The sequence below is a fragment of the Daphnia pulex genome, chromosome 4 (assembly GCF_021134715.1).
Source record: "Daphnia pulex isolate KAP4 chromosome 4, ASM2113471v1".
NCBI classification, from domain to species: domain Eukaryota; kingdom Metazoa; phylum Arthropoda; class Branchiopoda; order Diplostraca; family Daphniidae; genus Daphnia; species Daphnia pulex.
In genome coordinates this window covers 1040591-1065777 of record NC_060020.1, presented here as the reverse complement: position 1 = coordinate 1065777, position 25187 = coordinate 1040591, and the positions used below count along the sequence as shown (strand labels likewise).

Below are 25187 nucleotides of genomic sequence, written 5' to 3'. Positions count from 1 at the left end.
AGGCAACGCCAGTTGGCTTCTAATAATCGTTACGAATCGTTGTATCGCTGAAGCGCGTTCTATGTGTATAGGGAGAGCTGGCCGACAGTGTGCATGTTGCACTACTTTGGACTTTATATATACGGCAACTCGAATTGATCAATTGCGTTTCTGTTGTTGGGGGAGACGGGGATACGACCATGGGCGTCGTCATGGAAACGGATCAAGAAGAGGGCTAGTAACTTGACAAAAAAATATACAGCTATAGGTGTTCCATAGATAGAAAGGAATCAAGCCGCTGCTGCTTGCTGCCAAGAAGAATGAACCCACTCTGCTGCTGCAGCAGTCGCAATTGATTAACCTGATTATAGATAGCAAACGGAAGCCCATTTATATTACACGCCCCCTTCGCCAGTCAGCCGTGTCAATTTCAAGAATAGAACGAGAGGGAAAAAGACAATAAGAATGAAATTGATTGAAAAGGGAAATAAGGAATATAGACTATAGTCTAAACTGCTAGTGTTATAGACTTATGGTATACATCAGGATAAAGTCCATCAAGGGATTTGACAACTGCAACAATGTGGCCATTACACCGCCAATTCTTGCCAAATGTATCAATGAATAATGTCACGCGTATGCCGTTATTACATATAATATATAGGGTAGTATAGGCTACTTGAAGGACGTGATCCACTATGCGACCGCGCGTACGTGATAAAGCTCATCTCGTGAAATCGTTACACAGCAACAAAACGATTCATCTTCATTCCCACTCTGGGAATATAAAGCCGATCGCCGTGATGCGACTTGACCAGCAGCGTATACCAGAGGGAGACATTGGAGCTGCCGGCCGCACAGCAACTTACATGAATGATTGTTTCATCAGGGGGAAGGTCATTTTTATGGGCAGCAGCAGAGGCAAAAGCTGCAAGCTGCAAGCTCCAAACAGCTCTATAGCAACAATTTACTCTCAAGGATTTACCGGATTTCGTAAGGTTCGGGATTATTATATATATACGAAAAAGGGGGGCTTAACATCTTTTCCCTCGACGACAGACAAACTTAATGCGGCCTGATATAAATTGGTTGGCGGCCATTTTCGGCCGCTCCTCCTGCTAAATCCGCGTCTAAGTAAAGCTATATCTAATACAGCCGGATGATTTTAGTCTCTCCTTCTTCTTCCTTTTTCGTCTGTTGGCTGTGCCAGCGCCTTTCTCCTAACTGTTGAAAATGAGGGAAAGGTCAATCCATTTATCGAGACAAAAGAGAAATCGCATTGGTAGTTTGGTAAATACCATCAGCGCAGAGCATGAGACATATACCCCATCATGGATTGAAATCACTTTGACTCGGCCTCACGCTCGACTGCTGCATCATGCTGGGGTCTTAAGCTCTTATACATCTTCCGCGATAGAGTCTCACTCGCTTCAAGCTGAAATCCATCCCCAAATGAGTCTGATTCCCAAAGAGCTACAAGGGCTCGTTATGTTCCCGCTGTTGGCTGTTTAAAAAAAGTGACTATAAAACATAGAGGATTAAAAGGGCGCAGAGTACGTGTACGCAATATGCGCACCTAAACTCTGATGCGTACATTTATCGATTTGCGTTTGTTTCACAGCATTCGCGATTGGTTATAGCAGAAGAAGCGGAAGCCTTCAAATCATTTGGAGCTTTTTCTTCCGCTTTTATTATGCTGCGCCCCCACCTGTTTCCACCCTCTATAATCTATCTAGCTACTATGCCAGAAACTCTCAAAATCAAAGATTTGGGGTTGATGCACGTCCGCATAATATGCTGATGATGAGGACGTCTGCTTTTCCATCCGGAACTGGCGCTCGCGTGTGCTGCCATCAATCAACTCGTTCGAGTCGTTTGATCTTTGGGAGCGCGGTGATCCATTTCCGTTGCTTTTGTATCTTATATGTATATAGGCTGCTGCGCTACATGGTGATTATGAATTGAGAATGTCGCTGTGATTTGTGCCAAGGTTTCCGCGCTATAGATATCGTGATTTGTATATATAGCCCACCTTATTTTTAAAACGGCAAGGTATTATAGACCGCCAAGCTTTTCCTACGTTCCCGCTGCAAACGGTTTGAGCCGAGTGCTTTTGCTGACATGTTATATTTGTCCAGCAGCAAAGTTTGCAAGGTGAAAGAACTTTGAAGCGCAGCTTAATAACTTCCTCAGCTTTGGCTTCAACCGAAATATATAGGACATTTAAGATTTTGCCCAGCATCAGTTCGTGAGCTCCAGCAAAAGCTCACGTTATAAATGTTGACACGTACAGTACGTTATTAAGTATAGGGCAAAAAAAAGTTGCTGAAAAGAGCTTATATCGTCAAACAGCTTATATTATTCGGGACATGCTGCATGGCCGCCCATCGGGGTGTACTATAGCGAGGGAACAAAGAATAGCATGTCGAATCAATAAATCACGGAATGAATAATCAAATAGAGTTTCGGGAACGAGCCAATCCCCCTATCATATTAACCAGCTTCACGTGAATCGTGTCCTGGCCATCGCCAAGGCCAGCAGGGCGAGCAAGTACTTTGCGCAAATGAAATTTCAGCCTCTCTCGTCGACGAATCGAATTGCCTTAGGACAAAGACAAATGACTTCCGTTTCTACGGGCCTATAGGCACATCACAGCAATTCTGAACATAACCTACATCGTTATACGGCAAGATGATGATGCAGGATGGACTTGTATCAAAATAAACTGGACATCCTCAATGACTCCGAGGTGCTTGCCTGTTGAGGGTATTTAGAATTATACGGACATGGGGCGCAACTGATAAAAATGCTGAACTCATATGTATAGCGTATTATTCATTTATAACTACCAGCCGAATAAGTCTTCCTTAGAATTCCGCCTGTAAAGTGTCGCTATAAAACCCGAACTGCAAAGAAGTTGTTCAATAACAGAATATACGAGTTGTCAGTTGTCGCAGTCGATTTTTTCGCTCCTGTTGTTAGCATTCAGAGCGCAGCGTGCGCTCATCTGAGAACGAGAGAAAGGACTTTCATTATTCACTTAGGCAAAATAAGTCTGCGTGTGCCAAATCCTCACGCCAGCAGAAGAAAACTTAAAGTCTGATAAGCATCAAACGTTGTCGCATAAATTAAACGAGTCGACGTCATTTGAAAAAAGGACGCGGTGTGAGTGCTGCCGGTCTTTAACCAGCAGAGCAATAGCGATGCGGATCTTTTTAATAAATTGAAAAAAGCTCTGAAGTGCAAGACGATATGCGCACCCATCAAGTCTGGTGGAAAACTCTTAGACTGACGATGTTTCTCTTTATTTGACTCCTTTCCTACCGTCATTGTCGAGGATCTTACTGTCCTACCCGCGCTGTAACGCTGTATGACGTAGACATATTGTGCATCGCCGAGTGAGACACATGCGTCTACGTTGCCCCTGTTTATGTTGCGACGTTAAATTAAATAGTCCACTCTAAATAATTATAGTCATATGTGAAAAGAATAATGGGCTTTTACCACTGCCAATTAATCCCTCCTTCGCACGTACCCTGTAGAGAGCAGTAGGGTATACGGGCATCAGAGCTAGTGCCATAGGCGTAATTTTGTCAGTGTATCATTTGAGCTCATGTATCGGCGATGACAGCTGACAGATGATACTCACGCAGCACGAGTCCCAGTTATTGACACTGAGATAAGACACGAAGCAAAATGTGGGAAAATGACACGCTCGCCAGTTTAAGATGATTCCAATTAGCAATTTCCTCTCCTTTTTTGATAATTTGTATAAAATAAGCGAGTGATTTAATTTAAAAAAAAAGAGAAAAAAAAGAACGAATAGAAAGGAATGAATGGCGTAGTTAGAAAATTGCACAAAATACTACTAGAACGAATTAAGTGTCTCAATTTCAATTATTCCCTCTGAGCATAACTGTAAGACTGCATAACTGTATACCAGTTATATGAACACACAAGAAATATCATCGCGCTTAATTTTTCCACGTGACCATCCACTGCTGGTGATGTGCGGCACCAGATGTTTCTGTCGTTTACTGTCTTATTCGGTGCTAACGATCCCCAGGAGACCTTCTACGCTACAGTCGGTTTATCCCCTTGTCATTACCATATTCTGCGGAAGACGACATGTCTTGACCACACACCCATCGCTAATTCAAGTTTAGACTGTATAGTAATACGGTCATTAAAACATATAATAAATATAATACAGAAGCAATTTTCGGTCGACAGGAAATGACTGCGCATACAAGCGAACGTTGTTTCGTTTAAACTGTGCCAAACAAAGCTCGAAATAAAATCAACGAATTTCCAGAGACGTCTGGAAAAGGGGGGACACAAACAAAAGTTCTGCTGCTGGTGGCACGCACTCTTATATACGGCGCTTGGCTGTTTTGTTGGTGGCCGCGTCTCGTGTCATCGATTTTCTGCACCTTATACCTCTACGCACATCACAGACAAAGAATTAGTTTTTGAGGTGCCAAGCAAAGTTGGCGTGACGTGCGGCAGTTCCTAAAAGCGGCACTTGGCGGCAAAACTCACTTCATCAACATATAGTAGTTTAGGCTATATACCTCCGCATCACTTTATTAATAAAATACTCGCTGAAACTCAATATTCGTCGTGTGCGTGCTGCACACGCTGCTTTATCGCCATTTTAATTATTTCAATGCGGAGACTTTTTCTTTGGCGCATAACGCGATTCCGATTGAGTCTGTTCTTTTCAACAAAGTTTGATGACGCCAAGTTTCTTCCAACAGCAATTAAGAACCTTTAAAGGTTTTTTTTTGTTAAGAACATCACATCAACTTGTCTGCGGGAAATTTGAATTAAACAATGCAGCGGATCAAAATCCATTCAAAGGCCACACCTTGACAATATTTGATGCGCAAACACTTTGTAAACCTCTCCGTGTAGCTTAAGGAGAGAGAAGGGCAACGGGGTAGATCGATACTATCAAATGTATATAACAACGGCTACGTATATACGCCGCCTTTTTCCCTTTCTTTCTTCGTATGAACCACACCCACTCTTTCGCTTTCAGAGAATCTACATTGAAGCAGCTACCATTTTATCTTTTGTCGGCTTATTCGCTCTTCGTGGAGAAACTACTTCGCCCAACGTTTTTTTTGGGACGTAAACTTTCTCAAGTACAGCAAGAAAAGCACAGCTTTCTAGCAAAGAAAACACCAAATTCCATGAGCTATATTATTACCAATTCCGCGACATTATGCACGTTACTTCCCGCCTTAGTTCCCTAGTTTACAGCATCCTCATTTTCCTCAATGCCATCCTCTCCCATTTCCTTTCTGGTTGTTTTCCTTATATTCACGCCGTTTGCGAGCGACTTTCGGAAGCTGGTGACTATATAGGAGCTTTGGAACACCCCCCATACCATTTCCTGCGCGCGACGCTTGCATCAGCAGCACCAGACGAAAGAGTTCATTGCAGAGCTCGAGAGTCTTCTCCTAGCGGAGCATTAGGGACATATGCCCCTCTAGTTTCTTCGGAACATTCACCCCTTTTTTGGAAGAAATCTTCCGAAACGGAAATAAATTGCGCTCCTCGCTGACGAAAGAAATGTGAATTTATAGACTATTCTGGTGAATCGATGGATATCTGCTGCTCTCTCGCATATTTCTTCCTTCGCCAAAGTCACGGGAAGCACAAAGCAAATCAAGATAGCGAGAAAAGTGTCGAGCGGGAGGGTGGCGTCCAATTCCTCTTGACCCATCAGTTGAATGGCACCATTAAATACCCGCTATCCTAGGCGACGAATTTCTAACTTGGCGCAGAAACAAATCCGAGCTGTTGATTAGTCTTTGTCCTCGTATAGTTTAAGAAGTTTGGCAACTCATCCCACGGCAACCTACTAGTGACATCATTTATGACGAGCGAAAAAGTAAACCGTAGTAGCCAAGTTCCCTATTCCTCAGTTCACGACTTCACGAGAAAATTGAAGCAATTGCGAAGCAATTGTTCGAAACTGCAAGTAATAGTTTCCATTAAAGTACGGATCGTCGTATTAATTACCATATCAGGATTACCTCAATTGCTAAAAAAGTGTTTAGGAGGTATATTTACTTTTAAAACGCTGATTCTACGACTCCGGGCATTTGCATTCAAAGAAAGTCGTAACATTACTCATCAGTATATTACCGACTATTTCGTGCCATTAACATTGTGCAGAAGATAGCCACGAGAATTAATAAATCAAATTACAGTAAGTCAGAATTGTTTCGCGGAAAAATATTCTGAAAAAAAAGGTCCTAGCTGTTAGTTGTCACTTGTGAGATCAATCACAAATGAGTTCCCCTTTCCCCTGTTTTTCAGTGGAACGCTGTCGATTGGTTCCCAATAGATGGCGTACTATTTATTTCCCCCAATAGGTGGCGTTGCTTTGGTATTGATTGCCGTCCCCAGATGGCTTCACTGGTCGCCATGCTTCGAGCAGCCGCACTGCCGCAGCTTCGAGTTCGTCGTTCGAGCACAAAATTATTGAGTAACCGACCATGTAACCACTGATACTTCGAAGAATGTTAAGCAGCATATTAAAATCATCGGCAATTCGACAGTGAGGACTGGCTCCCTACGCAGAGTGGTATCGACAGTGAGGACTGGCTCCCTACGCAGAGTGGTATTGGAAATGTTTCAACCCTTGTGTTAAATGATTGTAGTAAGGATTACGAAAACCAAGTCCGTTCGCAAAAAGTTCTCTTTTGCCAGTTTGTGTTATCCAATGGTGTCCATTCCCCTTACGCCCATACACGTGGTTGAGAGAAAGCAGACAAGTAAGGGAAATGTTTTATACAGCTTAGGATTCCCTTGTAACTATCGGTGCAGAAGTGAGGCAATGGTTGTGTCACCTACATTGGTTGATATGTAATCTTGCCATGCAGAAAAAGAGTGAGTGATACAAGACAATTTTGAATTTTGTCTTTATCGGGCCAAGTACCTAATGAAGTAAACTCAAACAGTCAGTGTCACCCTTCCCTACCTATTTGATATGACAGAACCTATTTAACCTGAAATAACAAGAATTCTAATCTCGAGTCTATGCCAGGGTTAGCAGTCACATCAATTTGAACAGCAGTTGCTTGCAGTTGGGGCCAAGACGAAATGTGAGACATCCCTTTGTCAAGAGCTGTACATAATCAGTCAGGAGTCAGGTGGCTCCCATATTCTTTGGACAAAAGAACATAGAGGTATATTAAATAAACTACAAATTTTCTCATAAAAGAGCTAATATTTTATTTTAGGCAGCAAAGAATTATTTCAGACGGTGGAATTTGAACCAATAGCAGAGCCTGAAGAAGAGCCAACAAAATTTAATCTACACTCCCCGAGACTGGCATATAATGGTGGTGTGCACTAATGTTTCTGAAGGAGTCACTGTCAAGGAAGAAAGCAGACTTGGCACCCCTCTCCAAATTCAAAATTCCCAATAACAGCTGACAATATTTTCAAGTTGGTCATGAATGGCCAGTGCAAGAGCAAGCGTATTTAAACTAGCAAGTAGTAATACGTCTTCGCTCAACAAGACCCGATCGTTACAGGAGAGCCTCTGCAAATGATAAATGTCGCGCAAGTTCTCCATTATTGGTTGTCTGGCGAGTTAAAATTATCGTGCAGTACATTTGGCAATCATGCCACCATGCTGCAGACCGTTAGTTCTACTCTCCATTGCCTGCCATTTTCATGGATCTTGATTGGACCAAGATTATTGAACGATCGTCAAGCCGTCAGTGAAAGCGACTATACCAACCTGACCATCTCAATCATGGTTGCTTGCATCTGCCCCCTTGTTTTACACTTGAATGTGAGGAGCAAAAATGGTGAACAAGAAAGGAAGAAGAATTATGAACTAGAAGGTGTATTAACTACATACTGCGCATTGCACCCAAGGCAAGTATTAGAGAAATATTTTGATTTACATTGATTCCCTAACGAATGACAATTTTAATTTTTAACACATGAATGAAGAATTCCGTCGTCACGGTCATCTTGCTGGTGCAGAATCTTTTAGGTGGTTCCCTTATTCTTCAATCAACTCGCTGGAGCGGATGCTGGCTGGTGACGATCAGCCAAGAAGCAACAATAACCACCTCCTGCGTGAGCAGGAGAAAACAGAAAGGTGTGACCTCAAAGTGGAGACTCCTACTTCGCTGCCGTGGCTTTAACGATATCTACATAGTTCATTCAATCCTCACTCTGGTCATGTCCATCCTTTCATTGCTCTAGGAAAGTGCAGCTCCCGTAACAGATTTGGTTATTAAATTCATGCTGTTGGCCACCCACATCTTTTAAAACATATCAAACGACACCGTGGTTAACTCCTGGATATTCTCAAATTTTTTTGAAAATCAAATTTTGCTTTATTCGACAAGTTTTAAACGATCCGAAAGAGAATCCATAGTTTCAAGTGAAAAACTGGCCGGATGTCAAGTCTTGCACCAACTCCGCAGCTTGCAAAGATCTGGAAGTCCTTTCATCAAATACGGCTAAGTAATAGAAAACATTTTGATTTTGATTACCTAGTTACTTATCCTTGTTATTTTCAACAGGAAACACATCAGTGAAAAATTCCATCTTCACACGTTAATGGTCTGCGACGTTATGGTGTTAGTCAACGCGGATGTATTAAGAGCTGGGCCCTTGCGAATCTTCTCTCATACCTAGGGTAATTTTGGAATTGTCTTTTTTTATGGTAAGAGTACCATGTATACTTTTATGGTTATTTTTGCGGTAATTGCATCTCGTCATTATTTATGTGATTTATCCCCTCCCCCATTTGTAACATTTTTGAGGAATTATTTTAACGTTCCTTTTTGAAAGAGAAACAAAAAGGTTCGCCATCTCATACCAGCCTATTACAGCAGTAATCAATGTTCGAGTACAGCGGCGTACAAGATTGTCGCACAAATTACGATGGCAATCGATCTCTGAATTGTTTATCTCAAGGTTTGTTTCTTTTAAATGCCGCAGTGCATTACTGTTAGTAAATGTGTGAGTAAGAATTAGGTTTAGTTAGTAGTTGTGTGTTAAATTTGTACATGTAGGGTTAGGTTATACAGACAGCCATGGGAAACAATAGGACACAGTGTGGAGGGAGTAGGAATCGAATCCGGGGCCTTTTGATACAACACTAGATGCCATAAACCATTACACTCTGACTCTGGTCGCCAATCCGTTATTAACTTTTTCCGGATGTCGATTACATCCGTTAAAGGGTACTTGGCTGAAAATGGTTAGGAATGTTTTGATTTCGTAATTTCATGTAGAGTAGCTTAGTGGTAAAGGCCGTGTCTGCTACGCCGTCTCGTAGTCATAATTAATATGAGGTCTAATGTTTGTAACAAAAGTCACTGTACACTATAATCCATTATTTTTTCTTTGCTCACGTACCGCTTTTATCTTCTTTACTTTCGACACTAGATGCAACTGAAGGGTGTCAACTAAGCTTCGTTTCATTCTTCTTGTTCCCTGGATTTAACCTAACCGCTCAGAAATTTTCGATATGATCGCATTTTAGATTTCGTTTGATACACATTAAGTCTGCTGTAAATTTCATGAGGATCACTAATAATTAGTATCATTTGATGTGAACTTTATGCAGTTGAAGACGTGAAGAGCCCTCGCCTACTCGCGCCTACTATACTTCTGGGAAATTGTCATACAACTTTCAAGTGAGTCTTATTCGGTTATTCCCTTCTTTTTTTAAATCTTTCAAGCTAGATTAAGTGAACATAATAAAGGAAGTTGTGGAAGATTTATTAAGTGTGTTGGCTTTCACTAGGTGCTGGTTAAAATTATGGCCAGTAGATGGCGCGCGTGTCTTCGTCTGAAATGAAAATCCGCCATTGGTTTTCGAGACACTTTACGAAAACGTGAAACTTTGATATTGATCATTGATCAGTAGTATTTTTTTTTAAATAAGTAGGAATAAGAGCCAGGTTAAGTCTGCGCTTCTTTGTTTCAGTCTAATGTGCACAGGATTGGTTGCTGTCATCCAGTGAAAGGTGTGATGCAGTCTTTGGTGCTGATGTTGTCCTTGGAGTGTGGGAGAGTTCCATGCTTCAAGTCTTCTGGGATCAGCCATATCTGAGTTGACGCTAGATCATGCTGCATTGTGGTTGCCAAAATGTTGGACATACAGTAGAACTGCAAGAAGACTCCTTGAAATGGTAATTTGATAAAAATTATAGGTTCTAACTTGGGAAGTATAAGGCTTGGACTACTATAATTGCTTACATTGTTTAATTTTAACATTTGGGGATGATTTCATCATGACAACAACTCTTTCCTTCAATCATATGTAAATTGAGTTATGGATTGTTTAATGGGAATTGATTAACAAGATAGGCAGATACTGTAGAAGAATGTTTTTGTTTCGCTGCAGAGCACTACAAATGTCAAATGAATAATCTAGTTTCATGTAAATTTTTTTTTATACTATAGTTATCAGATAGTGTTGCCATAGAATATTTGGGTGAACTCCATTTGAAGTGATTTTTTTTTTATGTTATACAAAATTTCCATTGATCAAACATTAATTTCATTTTGGTCATAGGTTTATGTTAACGTAGCAGTGATGTTGCTGTCCAATATGGCATGTTGTTGCAGCCTATACTGGTGAAAGATTTTTTGCATCGAGTTATGCTGTTGCTGTTCCTTGGTGCCGGACTGCTGGTGTTGTGCACAAAAGTTACATCCAGTTTTAATGGTTATTTGTGTCTATGCACTATGCAGTTAACCATTCATATGTTGAAAAAGAACAGAAAAGTTCCTTGGTGTTGAATCGCTAGTGTTGTGCTACATAAGTTGCATCCAGTATTTTGTTTAATTGCTATTTGCGTCTATGAAGTTAACCGTTTATATGTTTAAAATGAAAAAAAAATAGTAATACGGGGAATTTTTACGTTGAACAAATAATAAACATGCCTTCGCGATTGGGAAACCAGCGAGGAGGAGATTGGGGGAAGGGGGAAATTGATTTTCATTAGCTAGAAGAAATCGTGGTTTGTTTTAATAAGGTAGACTTAAAATCCTTTGTCTATCACATCCATATACCTACCTATACAACTATATCTATTCCTCAAACCCCATAACATCCACCAACATCCATTCCTTAAACCCCCATTTCTCCACAAATGGCAAATATCTGTAATATGTAAATGTTATTGTTGAATAAATAAACCATTTATATAATATGTAAAACTCATTTTTATTCTGGAACACTTACAAAATAAACAATTCATTAAACAGACCGTCCGGTTCGAGACAATTTTTTTTGTGCGAGGCTTTTTAGCAAGTAATCCGCCACCCAATTAGACAAAAAGTGATAGTTTGTTTTCACGGAAATTGCGTCAGACGGTTACAAAATTTCTAGTTCAACAATCTCATGTAGAAATTTGGATCTAGTCTACTGGTGCAAATTGCGATTCTTTAAGCTTGATTATTTAGGAGATGTGTTAAAAAACCCACAATTGCTTTTAACACATCACCTTAATTAATCAAGCTTAAATAATCGCAATTTGCACCAGTAGACTAGATGCAAATTTCTACATCAGATTGTTGAATTAGAAATTTTGTAACCGTCTGACGAAATTTCCGTGAAAACAAACTATCACTTTTTGTCAAATTGGGTGACGGATTGCTTGCTAAAACTCGCACATGCAGTGTCGGCGTAGATCCAGGGAGATTACCTGGAAATGGAAGAGGAGAGAAGAGTGCGAGGCAAGTTTTACTGGGGAGCGATTAGTCATACTAGGCTTCCGGGTTAGACTCATGACCCTCCAAAAGTTTTCGTCGGATCATGCGCCTTCCAAGTCCCCGTTCGACCAGAGCCCTCCCCTCCTCCTGGTTTCACAGCGGGTGAGTGACCACCGGCGGGCGTTGGTTAGTGGTTAGTTTGGGAAACGGGGCCACAGAAAAGAAGGGAGCCCAAATATGCACTTATAATTTAATGTAACGATTAAACAATTTATCAGTCTTGGATTGCAGCATTCTCTCGTCGGTTTTTCACCGGTGGATGAAGGCCATGACAAGTAGCGAAGGATTACCCTGTAGCAGAATGAACATTTATTTGGATGGCAATAATATTCAAACAAGATTGTAGTGACAGCATAAGCAATACCTCAAATAGCAGCCAAAAGGTTAGTAAACAAGGGACCTTGGTGACTTTCTTGAAAGGACGTGACATCTCATAAAGTCTGCCATGCAAATTTAGAAACCTGGAGTTTAGAACCTGTAAATAAAAAAAGAAAAATAAGTCACCTTGTTTATAATTTGTGTCATCAATTTGCTTGACGTCTATGATCTAGAAGAATAATTTAACAGTTATATCAGCATGAGTATACAATTGAAATTGTCTCTTAATTATTAAATAGATGTAAGTGCAGATCAGTACTTTAAATACATATGAGACTGCAATGAAGAAAGTTCAGTGACATGAGAAGTGAACTTACACACGAAACTACTGATCTGTTATCCAAGGTTCTTTAGAAGATGGAATGAGAGATTGATCCATGATGGGGTTGGTGATCTAGCAAGTCGAATACAAACAGCAGAATATTATGATGAATCCTAATAAAAGACAAGAAGAATACATGTTTCAGCAATACTGTAATAAAGCTAGTGTTGGTTGTTGCCTGTATCATTTCGATGGCACATTTAGTAGAATACAATGATTTTGAACATTGATGTAGGCTGCACGACCCTTTCACCATAGACTACGAGTCTATGCTTTCACGTTTCCTCCTGTAAGTTGATGAGAAACATTAAGATTGAGGTTATCCAACATATACACGGAATAGAACACATCACCGACAAGTTACAGACGAAATATCACTCGAATTTACCTATGAATTCATTAAATCATTGATAATTCTTGAAGAAAAGATAGCTTAACTTTTGACATCATAAGCCTAACTGACACCATCAACACGCCATGTCGCCATCTATTTGACACGTCTCAAAACTCAGTATTTGAAGGACTGGTCTTAAGATGCTCACAAATCTTGATAATACCATTTCTCTTTGCTTAAAATTAGCATGGAGTCTTTAGAGTTCTACAGAGAACAAAGCTCACTTGCTAGTTTTATGCAAATTTTCCGGAAGTATACCGGAAGTAAGCGATAGCGCCTTAACCATTAAGCTGTCGTCAAAATAAACTAAATATTCGTGATCTACGTGAAATTTGGGGTCGATTAGGTGTAATTTAAACGAAATCCAGAATTTGGTCAAAATCGAGATTTTTCCTGAACTATAGTCCAGGAAAATTCTAAAAACCGGAAGTACGCTTTCGTACAATATAAAACATGAACTTTACCACAAATTTAACGAGGATCACGAATATGTGGTTCTTTTGTACGTCAGATGAATATTTGCTGAACTACTGACTGAAAAGAGAAAACCGGAAGTAGAAAAAAAAACTCATTATAAAAATCTAACAAATGAGCTTTGTTGCTGAAAGAGAAACTGACAGCTATCACCCAAAATTTCCTTATAGTAGCAGCGAGAAATTTCTTCTGAGATGTGCAAAAATGTTACTAAACTGAGCGGAAAATGATCGAAGGCTATGCCGTCTAGCGTCAGAAAAAAGAAAGGTTTAACAGTAACATGAAAACAATGTCGGCTCTAGCTCGTTAACACTCACTTGAAAGAACTAACAAACAAAGGCAAATAACTTTGATACTCACGTCATATTCTCCTCTCCAAATTTATACCTCGTCTTCACCAAAAAGCCACCACGACAGCATCACAATCACACTTCACAATAGACGAAATCCCTTCTACAATGAGGAGACGTGCTTATGCATCTGTTAGTGATTCCAGATTGTTGACGAAATATCGTAAACTGCTACTTTTACGTATCACCTTTTCAACTTTTAACTTTATTCCTTTCATTCTGCACTTTGCCTTTTACTTGTGAGAAATCTTTCTTTTTCTCAGTAAGTTTCTATGAGTCTTAGACATTCATTCAGACCAGTGACGTTGAGCTTAATTTAAGACGACCGTTATCGTACGTCGCATCTAGGCGTAACTTCACTTTCGTGCAGCAGAGAAACAATAAAAATTTAAAAAAGTTGATTGATTCACGATGACACAACACAGCTCGAACTCGGCGAATTGGAAGAGGAGAGGAAGAAGAGTATTTAGAATTCATATCTTTTCCCTTCTTGTTCTCTGTATTTGTTAATTATATTGTTGGATTATTTCCTATTTCTTGAGAGAACCTCGCAACCCAACCCAATGGGATGCCAGGTTGCCACTTGCCAGCATGGCATATCATCTCGAAGGATGAAGATAATGAATAGGAGGAGCAGTAACACAAATGATAATTTTTATACCATCTATAAAGGGGAAAACATTAAATTTAGATGAATATAGGAACTGAAAATTTCATTGCAACAATATAGAATATTAGAATATAGCGTAACTTTTAAGGACAGGAGGATACATCTAAGTAACTATGCAATTTAATCGGGTGATTCATTCGTTCATATTTTATGCGTGTTTTGAAAACACGAGACTCAATATTAGCATCCCCGATGGGAATCACAAGCGTTTTAGGGCAACATCAACAGCGGCAAAAAATGAACTTTTTTCTCTCGCAGAATAAAAGATAGAAACTAATGTGGATCGCTGTTGATCATCAAGCTGAAAATATACAAAAAAAGTAGGCAACTATAGATGAATCATTTAAAATTAGATTTAAATTATTCTTGCTCGTCAAATACCTGAGAGTTGAAATCCAGCGCAGATGCAACAAATACGTCTTCCACTAAAGAATCGTTATGATTTACCGGGCGGTTTATGAGAGGAAACCTAAAAGAATCAGCAGCAATAGCATAGTAAATTTTTCGAATGCCGAAACTGTGAAAGATTTAAGACGAACGATGAATGACTTACACTGACTGCAACCATGGGTTGTTGGAGGCTGCGGTGAAAAAACATAAAATATTCCAGATCGAATCATTCGCTGTGTCGCTAGGCGTCCTGGTAAAATTGCTGAGGCTTAAGAGAATCCACTCCATGACTAAACTTTGTTGTCCTTGAGTACGTGCCGTTCCAAAAACCTGAATGAATTAACCAGAGAGTAAACATCTTGGCAGTTGACAATGCCACACAAATTCTACGTTCCACGACTTACTTTGAAAATGGTTGGAGTTAAACAACAGGCAACTGTGGGTCTTGCCGTTATAAATTCACTTAAAATACGATTCAAGATGTCTGCTGGTGGGAAAATATCACAGGTTATGACGGGCATAATTCGCCCCAAAAGCTCCGCCTCTAGATCTGTTCCGCGCTTCATTCTGAGGAAATGGAAAATTAAGAAACAGATACAAATTAATAACTAAGTAAACAAGAATCATCTTATTCAGCTTTACCGTTGGAACAGGGCGCCCACCCATTCCATAGCGGCGAGCATCGTTTCAGGATCTGCTCCAGGTTTATACAATTGGCTACCAAAATCTTGAAAAAGTAAATATTGGTTTGAGAGGAGTGAAAAAACAGAGTCAGCATGAAACCCTATACCTGAATAGACTAATGACAGCAGAGTTCGTAGTGCTGGCTGTAGAATCCAATCACAATCAACATTGCGTATTAAATTGAGAACCTCTTTTTTAACTTGCGTTCGCCAAATCGGAGTCAATACGCCTAGAATGCTCAGCCGTTCTAATCCCTATAACGAATCAATAACGAGATTAGCCTACAACATAAGATCTTCAATAAATTCACGAAATACCTGTAAAATTTCTTTTGGGATCTCGTTTGATTGTTGTTCGTTTTGCACAAGCCTACTAAGAGCGCACTGAACAACAAAATCGACGACAGCATAATTCTGATAGGGCAATACTGCAAAATGTTCGCCGCAATAGAACGCTATTGACCAAACGAAGGACTGATGCCAGGTCGGACCATTGTGTTCAGGGCTTAATATGATATTTCAAATAAATAAACAGACAAATTTCTTTAAACGTAAAGAGATGAATCACACCAACCTGAGACATTTACCGACATAATCCATAGCCAGGTTGACGAGAGTGCCTGTACGAGCAAGATCTGGATTTCTGGCAAACTTTTGAAGTAGATACAAAAGACCATTTAATCCACTAGTTCGCGTGGAAATATGCTGGGAATTCAATGCGGTTTCACAGTGCTTTTTTACTAATTCCCAGTATTCCATATTCTGAGACATGAAAAAATAACAATACATTATCACAAAACTTCAGATTTCAGATGAATTTTGTACCATGGGTATAAAAGAAGCAGATTTCAAGATGCACCCTACTAAAGCGGACTCTAAGCTCGCAGGATCATCAGGAAGAAGTTGCCTGTGTAAGGTTAAGGAGTTATCCAGCATCCACTCAAACTGTTGAACATCGACAAAGAAGTTTGATATGTGCACTAGGGATTGAAACAAGTCCACTAGCAGCGGGTACGGCGTATTCTTGAGAAAAAAAAAGAAAATGTTGAAGAAAAATATCATTATTTTCTACATAGAAGATTAAGGTTACCGAATTCTGAAGCCACTGTGAGTAGAGATCCACTAAGAAGCGAACACAGGATTGGATATCTATATCTGTAACATCTTCGGGACTAGTAGCCTTCTTTTTGGATGGTGAACCTTGATCAATATTATATTGAATGTGTCTGAAGGAGTGACGATTGAGCCAATAACTGCAGGAAGATGATATCGTGTAATCTTCTTCTAGCAAATTGCAGAGTTCTTTCAGCTTCTTGCCCCTTCTACAATATCCATTAAAAATATTGACAATTAGCTATAATTAAGCGAGATTAAATAACACATTGGCTTTACTCAGTTGACGTGAACTCAGGAGGCTTGTCTAGTTCATTATTTTTCACAGATCTTGGCGTCTTAAATGGTAGATTTTTTTGAAGCACCATTGTAAGAGCTCGCACGGCTTCACATGTAGCCTTTGAATTCAAATGGTTTTTCAAAAATTGTAAGAAAAAATTACCAACTCTGTTATGATACCTGGATGACGCTTGCTTGTTCTTCGGGTCTCACTTGATCCTCATTGTGTAAGTTCAAAATGCCAAGAAAAGTCATCCAAATTTCTTCAAATTTCTTTTTGGTAATCCAGCTAATTTGCTCGATTCTTTAAGAATAAGTAAGCAGTCAGCATGATCCAAGATCCATTTATAAGAAAATGTCCCAAAATTACCGGAAAACGAATTCTTTTAAAACAACTTCATCATGCAGAAAATGTGAAGGGATTATTGGTAGATCCAATGTGATATGTTCGACATCCAAATTTAGCTCAGGATTCCAGCCTTTGCTCCAAGCGGATGGCGGAATGCAAATATAGGAATAGAAGAGTGGCATTCGACAAAACACAGTAACAGTCGACCTGAAAATAGTAGAAAAATCTTAATGAATTGATTTATCAATATTCAGAAATACAATTTACAGTAAGTCTTGATGAAGTATTCCTGGAATGTTTGATTCTTGTTCGATAAATCTAAGTATTCGGTTTAATTGTTTCGCACTCGAAACAAAGTTTGGATCAGGACAAATCATTTGCTCCAGGCCTAAATGAAAATTCGTTCGTTATCAAATCTTCAACTAAAGAAGACAATTTAGGATATTTACCGGTAATAGTAGGTTGTTCTAGAGTTGCATTGTTTCTTATCCGAATGCAAAGAGACTCCAAACAATGGATTGCCTTGTAAACAGCCGGTAGATTCTCTTTGTCTGTCCATTCAATTGCAAGTTCACGCCCAAATATGGAAACAATCTCAGAGGACGCCTGTAGAAGAACTAACGAATGGGAAAGCGAATCCATCGCACCAATTAAGGTAAGCGGTGTTTTAGCCAATATGGTGATTTCGGATGCAGTGAAAATATCGTTGACCTCCGATGGTGAGATGGATTTGCACAATGCACTGAGAATATGAGCGATTGACAGGATCTAATGGAAAAAAATGAGATGCTCATTTCATAAAAAGATAAAACCGTTCAAAAAATTAATAGCATCCGAAATCGGCGTACCTTAGAGTTGTCGAAGGCTTCGGCGGTAATCATATTTAAAAGGTATGCCTTGGCATGGTAAAAAGCATCATATTTCAATATTCGACTTCCAAGGACATATAAAAGGAAACTATGATTGCTGCACAATAACGGAAAGTCGTCTGTGTTTGTCTGAGCGACGATTTCTCTCCACATTAAAGGTTCTAACTCCCTAAATTATGAAGACGATTTAGCAAGATAAAACCAGAAAATAATTTTTAAACCACCTTTTCAACGCAAAATCCAGCACAAACGCCTTGTCGATATCTCGCAACATGCTAGACCTATTTTCAAAGGTAGCGCTTGGAACTGCTGTGATCTCGGAATACCATCTAAAAAAGAAAATTGAAGATGTCATAAAACGTAGGATAGTAGGTGGGCGAGTGCCAAGAACCTTTGATTAGCTGACTGAAGAACGATTTTTTGTACATTTTCCAAACAACGAAGCTTAGATTCAGAAGAAGTGAAATTTGCGTTTAGAACAAGTTTGCACATTCTTCTGTGCACAATGCCACTGGAAATTGTCTGAAAACTGGAAATGATATGTAAAAGAATCGCTTCCGAATTCGCAACAAGCTCGACATTCTCTATTATATTCAAAAGAGCCATGGCCGAGGATATCTGCTAATTTGTGAGAAAAACAAAATTTATAAATAGTCACTTAATCCGCTGATCAGTATGATATTTTACCAATAAATCTTGGCCTTTCGCCAGCACACACTTCACAAGTGGTTGAACGTATTTCTCATCATTATGAATAAGGCTTCCAAAAAACTTCTTCACAGGTGTTTCATTGAAGTGATTTAAGATTTGGTCTGCATACAAGCTAACGAACTTCAAGATTTTTTTTTCTTCTTTAGGCTAAAAGTAGATAATAGTCATCTGAGTCGGAAGATAATTTACAATTTAAGAAAGTTTTTCGAGCGTACCACCACACCGGAGAGCAATAGAAAAAGTCCTTCTTGCGCAATACTTCCGTTAAGTCCACCAAAAGAAGCAATATTTTCGGATTGGATGTGATAATTTTCCGACAATAACAAAGCGCAAATCCGCACAAAAACTATCGGATTATTGGGAATCAATTCCCTTGCTACTTGAAATAGAGGAGACTTACACTCGTCACGCGCCAATTCTGCAAGAATGGCGGTCTGCAGCACTGGGAAATCATCTATTAAACAAAATATTAGCTTTTTAAAAATTTTGAAACAGTAGATAACATGATTTACTAACTTGAGTTTAATAAGCGACGACACAAGGCAATCAAGTCCAGTACTAAATGGACGGAAAATGAGAAACCATCAATTCTCCACGATATGGAGGTAGAGCCACAATTATCAACAACCACTTTACTTTTCCAATGACTTAGAGCTAACTTAATAGTGTCAACCAGCAAACTGAGAGAGGAAAAAAAAAATTTAATATGAATTCGTTTGAAGTTGATAACTTTGTTGGATTACCATGACAAGATGTGTTCAGGCGGTGAATTCTCAGTAGGCGTTACATTTAACGGGTCACTTCTCTGATTGACCAAATAACTTAGGTTAAATTCATTTAAACAGTCCAACAAGAAAGCTTCATCAAAAACAGCAATCAAGGTTTTGAAAACCGTTAAACGGCAGGCCAATACACGATGGTAGTTCTGCAATAAAAAAATTAAAATGAGAAGAAAACAAAACCATTTTACTCATAATGTGCAACAGGTGTATCTTAGCGTATGCTACCATAGCTGCTGAAGTATTGAAATCCTCCGATTGCTTAGGGGTAAATGTCTGCAAAAGCCCTAGTAGAGACTCATGCACAACAGGTGGATCCATATGAGAAATCAGCTTTTGAAGCATTTGGAGGGCTTCGTCTGAATCCAAAAATAGCGAATGCCTATTGAGTTGCGGGATGAGTGCATCACAAATTTGCTTCGAGAGGGATTTCCATTTGTTCGCATTTTCAAACTGCACTTGAAGTAATACAGCAGTTATCAAAGGGTAAACCTGCAAATATGATTACAATTATGAAATTTTTTTTATAGGTAAACTTACTGATTTGCACAAAGACTAGTAAATTAAGAAAAAAAAAAGAATTAACTTGCAGTAACTACATACCTTGTGATACTGAATTAACCGAATGAGTAAATTTATAAGGACTTCTTTCTGAGTTTCAAGTTCCTTAAAGTTATCACTCATTCTTTCTCTTGAAAGAAACAAATCTTCGACCATTGGTTGCAATGTGGGAAGCACTAGAAATTTAAAAATTAAAGTTATGCGTACAGCAAAATCAGTAAAACACGCAAAGGGATTACCGTGCAGTTCAGCATCCTTTCCAGTAGCCATTAATCCACCAGCAAGCTGCATAATGCGTGGGACAGAAATAATAGTTTTTGAATGGAAGCGATCATACGATAATAGTGACAAAAATCGAAACATGGAGGGCAACAGAGTTTCGACTTGCCTGATAAAAGATTAAAATGAAAATGGTCAAATCAATACCAATAAAAAAAAGATCAACTAGCACTTACGGTATGAAACCTTCTTCTAGAAACTCAAACTGTTGGATGACAAAATTGAGAAAAACCTGGTCGGCATCGAGAAGGCAGTAGTTGACGCAAAGATGGATCAATTCGCAAAGAAGATCCAAAACTTGCTTTTGAACTAGTGGACAGCTTGTGACGGTGTACAACTTTGATGAAAAACTTATGTTATTAGTAGAAATACGGACACACGCGAATGGCTAAAACTCACCTTCAAGGCCTTGATGACCATCGGCTCAAATAAGCGAATATAAGAAGTCAAGGCAGTTTTATCAGGGCCAATTTTGTTTATAGAAGTTCGAAATTTGGTTATCAGATTTGGCCTTTCATTGTTTCGGCTAAAAAATGAATTTAAATAGAAAACGAGAAGAAATAAAATGTTTTAACAAAACTTACTTGAAATTCATTTGACGTCCAGCACTGTTATACAATAATTCATCTAATCCACAACTCGAGTAAATGCTCTCGTCACATTTCACTGTTGGTTGCAAACTTGAAGAAATTGCGCTTCTTTTAAATCGGGCTGCTTCGTCAAACCAGACAGCTGCTAAATTGGCTCCAAAAAGCGCTTTAAGTAACTGAAGATTGATTCACAAAAGAATTTTGAAATCAATATTCTATTAGGGTTATTTTTTAACAAAGAAAAAAATACAACCTGTTGAACGTTGCGCAAACAGTAGACTGGTTCAGCTGTAATAATGATGCGTAAATAATTGAGAATCTCCTCGCTGTGTTTTCCAATATCTTGGAAAATGGAAACTTCAATTAGAGCGGCTAGCAATTCCAAAGTAGATTGGATAAAATTCGACAAGCGTTCCGAGGTAATCGTATCAAAATTCAGCTATAGTTGTGAAAATAAATATTTACTATACAAAAAAAAAATGTACAGCCCCAATAATACATACTTTGCAAGTGGCGTGCGTACTCTTCAGTAAATCGTAAAGTTTCACGTAGAGAGGTTGAGCAGCAAAAAACCCGACATTACTTGGATTAAGCAAATGTGGTTTGTTCTTACGGCCGGACTCATCTGACTTATCTTCTTTATCTGAGATTAAACTTTCAGTGCTTCGAAGTTTGCGACGTATTGGACTTAACGCGGACGGGTTTGGAAGCGTCACCAATGGTACTTTAATTGAAACCAGTAATGGATTGACATCATCAAGAACACAGCAGAATGCATTTAATATACGGGTAGCATGACCCAATAGGCAAGACGCCGTAGCAGACGAAGGGCCCTTTAGAAAACGCCAATCTTTAAAATCTTTCTCTAATTGGGGTTCGTTTAAACCTGCTTTCACACATCCTATTCCAAGAAATATTGAATGTAGAAGAAATTAATGAGAAAGAAATTAAATGAGAAAAAAACCTGCAAAGAGCTGAGTGGCAAGTGTGATTAGGGTCTGGTGTGTTACTAGATCCAACATCAACGTAGAGTTTGTCAGGAGTGCCATGCATACTTTCAAGAGACTGCAATTTCCTTTTGAGCTACAGCCGTAAACTTCCAAGTACGTAGCGGGAGGATAAGAACAGCTCAAGGTAGACAAACTTTGCAGGCAGCCCATCTGAAATCGAACAACAACAATTTTATTTTCAAATTTTGTGCATTATTAGTAAATAATTGTAATACCTTGACAAACTTTGAATTGGAAGAAACAAGTAGTTGAAATATCTCATCGACAAAATAAGCTAAGTTGACAGAGACGTTCTGGTTCAATGAAACATCCCAATAGGCTTCTGCCAATCCATTGATAGATAGGGGGACACCAGCAAAAGTCTTTACATGCAGTTTTTGTGGAGTTGAACCACTGACAGATGCCAACCATTTAGCGCGAGTAATATTTGAAGGACTTCTTCCTACAGTCCATGACTCCATCAAGCAAGTAAGACAATTTGCTACCGCGCTTCGGACTCGATGATCTTCGTCGCCGATCATTGTAAATAAAAATTTATCTGTTGAAACAATAATTAATATAAACAAAAAATTTCAGAGCAATTTTAAATAATAAAACTAGTCGGACTTACTTAGGAAACACTCTTGGAACTTCGGCAATTTGAAATTTGTTTGATTCTGGAGCCCAAATTCCAAGGCTGTCCAGGAAAACGAACCAAACACTTCTAAGAGATCTACTCTTACCAGCCAATAAGGATTTTCCGAGAGTTTTAACAATGAACGTAAAAGCGGTACAGTTTCCACGCAAAATGGGCCTTCTAAGGCCATAGGTAGGAAGTGCTGTAGACCTTGAAGAGCAAGGCGAGAAGCAGCTGTCTCTTTATCAATTAGAGTTTCATCAATGATGCGAACGAGGGTTCTTTTTTCAACGCTGGTTAAATCAAATCCACCAATTACATTGCTGAGCACCATGCACGCCAGCAGAGCCACTTGCCCTCTTAATTGTGGGTCATCGTGTGTGCTATACTGGAGAACATCAATTATCGCGATTTTCCCATCTTTACTTGGAAAACGTGCAAAATAGTTAAATACTTGTTTTAACATTTCATTAATGTTTAATACCACCTGTGTCTGATAAGTGCGAATTCCAAATGAGAGGCTCCAGTGATCCAATGTGCGCCAAGCAATTGAGGGCTAGACTTTTTACTGAAACACGAACAGATCGATCCGACTTGATTTGGCCTTTTCTTTCGGAAAGCAAGAAACTGTAAGATAAATGGCGGGCGCAGTAAAGAAGGGGGGATACTGTTTTATCATACAGCGTTCCTATGTCGATTGCCTGTAATTGCGTTGAAAGAACACATATTTCAGGTGAGGAAAATAACGAAAAAAAAAAACGATCCGAACACACGTTATACCTGTGGGGCATCAATGACGTCACAGTTTTCTGGCTCAACATCAGTTTCTTCCAGTTCTTTCTCTGAAGCCAATACATCGGTTTCGTTTAAAGTCAAACTTTTTGAAAAATCTTCTCTTTCGTCGACTGAAAGTGCAGCAATCGAATCTTCTGCAATTTCTACGTCACTTTCAGTTGAATCCATGCTCGTCTTTTCGAATTCGCCCAGATGAACTTCCGCCTCCAAGAGAAGAGACTCTTCCGCAACTGGAAGCGCAGTCAAGTTCCACTGACCTAAATATACAACACGGATGAAGATCAGATAGGTACAATTTAAGAGATTTAAGAATCAGGCTAACTGTTTTCTTTGGATAATCCTCTTAGAGAAATTCGAGTCCCTTGTAATCCATTTACACTTTTTAGGGAGGGAATCGCTAGGATAAGGGACCGCATCTTCAGCAATTGTTGTAGGAGTTCTAACGCTGCGTTAACAACATTATGATCCGAAGAGAAAGAATAGTGAACTCCAAGCTCAAATATCTGCCCAAAAGTATCGAATTAATTTTAAATCAAGATAAAGTAAAATTAAGGTGACATACCTGAACAATACGTTCTAAAGCCACGGCGTTCAAGCTGGTAGTGATTTTAGGAAGACTAACTGACAGGTGTTTAGTATTCAAATTTTCATTTGTTTGATTAGATGATAATTGAAAAAGAGGAAGAAGCAATTTTAGAGTTAGCAAAGTTCCTATAATCACTGGTGTATCTGTCATGGAAATATCATCAGGCAAAAGGATTTGATCTAAAAACCAAACAAGAATACAATAATGCAATCATTATAAAGTCTCAACGCGCATACCTGTTAAATATTCCACAACCAGTGCCAACAAAATATCACTTTTTCTGTTTGTAGATATTATTACTGTGATGGCATTGGCTGCACATCTTCTTATAATAGAAGAACTAGAAGATAAATTTGCTAGAAATCCTTTTAACAGAATCTTTGTTTCATTTTCATAAGCAAATATTCCCATAACATTAAAGACTTTGCAAACAAAATTAGACAAGCTTTCATGAAGCATCTCTTCCTTGCGATTGGCAATTGTTGATATGGCATTAAAAAGATTTGCTATGTATGCACGTCTTTTCTGAGGCCTGTAAAAGTGCAACATTTAACTAGAATTGTTTCAATGTTGGAATCAAAACATGAAAAATACCGAGCTAGATGGCAAAGTTCGGCAAATCTAGTCATAGACAACTTCAATATACGAGGAGATTCACTTTTTTTTATCTGCTTGCATAATTCTACTAGAATCCTGTTACTATGCAATGGAAGAAGTGCCTACAAATAAACCAAATTATAACAATAATTCAATAATTGTCAGAAACCAATTAACAAAATAACAGATGATAAACCTTGATGACTTTATACAATCCTTCATCACTTGCTAGTCGAATGTCAGAATCCTTGGAATCACACAGTCTAATGAGGGAATCAATACTCGGACCGATGTACGAGACAAAATCTTTGTGGTTTTGAACGTTAAGACTATTGTTAAATTCAACAATGTTTTGTAGATGTGTTCTCAGTTCTTTTTTCTTTACATGGTTATCAGAATTTGAATTTTCTACAATCTGCAATTGTTCAAGGGCTCTAATAAGTCTTTCTAGAGAAGCCATCATCAACAACTCGAACAACACACGAAATCTTCCGCGGTATTCTGAGACTCACGATCAGCTGTCAATCCCACGTTTCAGTGTTAAATTGTTTCTAGTATTTGAAAAGGTTTCGCGTAGAAAAAATACATTCGATACCAAAATTCGGTTAGCTTATTAATAATTATTTCTCAAATAAATCTA

General features: G+C 38.9%; 1 protein-coding gene and 2 long non-coding RNA genes across 10 annotated transcripts; 1 reads left to right on the top strand and 2 right to left on the bottom strand.

Moving 5' to 3' along the window:
• Positions 1 to 6444: 6444 nt before the first annotated feature.
• On the top strand, positions 6445 to 9749 carry LOC124192639. Of its 6 annotated transcripts, none has more exons than XR_006873763.1 (7): positions 6445 to 6581; positions 6794 to 6886; positions 7044 to 7185; positions 7240 to 7889; positions 7964 to 8485; positions 8545 to 8941; positions 9597 to 9749. It is a non-coding gene; the product is annotated as an uncharacterized LOC124192639 (long non-coding RNA). The 6 variants fall into 6 exon arrangements; XR_006873765.1 differs by having other exon boundaries at positions 6794 to 7185; positions 7964 to 8114; positions 8222 to 8485; XR_006873766.1 differs by having other exon boundaries at positions 6794 to 7185; positions 8545 to 8687; positions 8788 to 8941.
• A 2492-nt stretch (positions 9750 to 12241) lies between these two features.
• LOC124192638 lies at positions 12242 to 13152 on the bottom strand. The gene is made up of 3 exons (XR_006873761.1): positions 12841 to 13152; positions 12604 to 12739; positions 12242 to 12524 (listed from the first exon to the last, which is right to left on the bottom strand). It is a non-coding gene; the product is annotated as an uncharacterized LOC124192638 (long non-coding RNA).
• Positions 13153 to 14148: 996 nt separating this feature from the next.
• Positions 14149 to 25082, bottom strand: LOC124192635 (huntingtin-like). 3 transcript variants are annotated; one of them, XM_046586040.1, is made up of 40 exons: positions 24744 to 25075; positions 24545 to 24669; positions 24187 to 24482; positions 23927 to 24129; positions 23687 to 23867; positions 23350 to 23621; positions 23057 to 23270; positions 22564 to 22989; positions 22169 to 22491; positions 21908 to 22103; positions 21447 to 21844; positions 21197 to 21382; positions 20938 to 21119; positions 20753 to 20879; positions 20530 to 20690; positions 20314 to 20462; positions 20117 to 20250; positions 19742 to 20005; positions 19478 to 19659; positions 19251 to 19414; positions 18950 to 19188; positions 18711 to 18881; positions 18415 to 18644; positions 18248 to 18352; positions 18003 to 18192; positions 17604 to 17922; positions 17422 to 17542; positions 17176 to 17361; positions 16986 to 17109; positions 16806 to 16924; positions 16504 to 16735; positions 16239 to 16436; positions 15988 to 16175; positions 15732 to 15918; positions 15521 to 15668; positions 15373 to 15457; positions 15135 to 15297; positions 14894 to 15060; positions 14722 to 14809; positions 14149 to 14641 (listed from the first exon to the last, which is right to left on the bottom strand). In XM_046586040.1, exons 1-40 carry the CDS (start codon positions 25008 to 25010, stop codon positions 14540 to 14542), a joined length of 7812 nt encoding a protein of 2603 aa, XP_046441996.1. In that variant the 5' UTR covers positions 25011 to 25075; the 3' UTR covers positions 14149 to 14539. The 3 variants fall into 3 exon arrangements, 2 of the variants coding, with proteins under 2 accessions (XP_046441996.1, XP_046441998.1); XM_046586042.1 differs by having other exon boundaries at positions 18415 to 18641; XR_006873760.1 differs by lacking the exons at positions 14149 to 14641; positions 14722 to 14809; positions 14894 to 15060; ... (2 more) ...; positions 15521 to 15668; positions 15732 to 15918 and having other exon boundaries at positions 16034 to 16175; positions 16504 to 16547; positions 24744 to 25082.
• Between the last annotated feature and the right edge of the window lie 105 nt (positions 25083 to 25187).

Excerpts from the sequence above, each read along its gene's own strand:
- LOC124192635 (XM_046586040.1), bottom strand. The coding sequence starts at position 25,010 with ATGATGGCTTCTCTAGAAAGACTTATTAGAGCCCTTGAACAATTGCAG. Across the intron at positions 18,882-18,949 it reads TATTGCTCTCCGGTGTGGTG|CCTAAAGAAGAAAAAAAAAT; the intron begins GTACGCTCGAAA and ends ATCTACTTTTAG. Across the intron at positions 18,645-18,710 it reads CGAAAGGCCAAGATTTATTG|CAGATATCCTCGGCCATGGC; the intron begins GTAAAATATCAT and ends CTCACAAATTAG.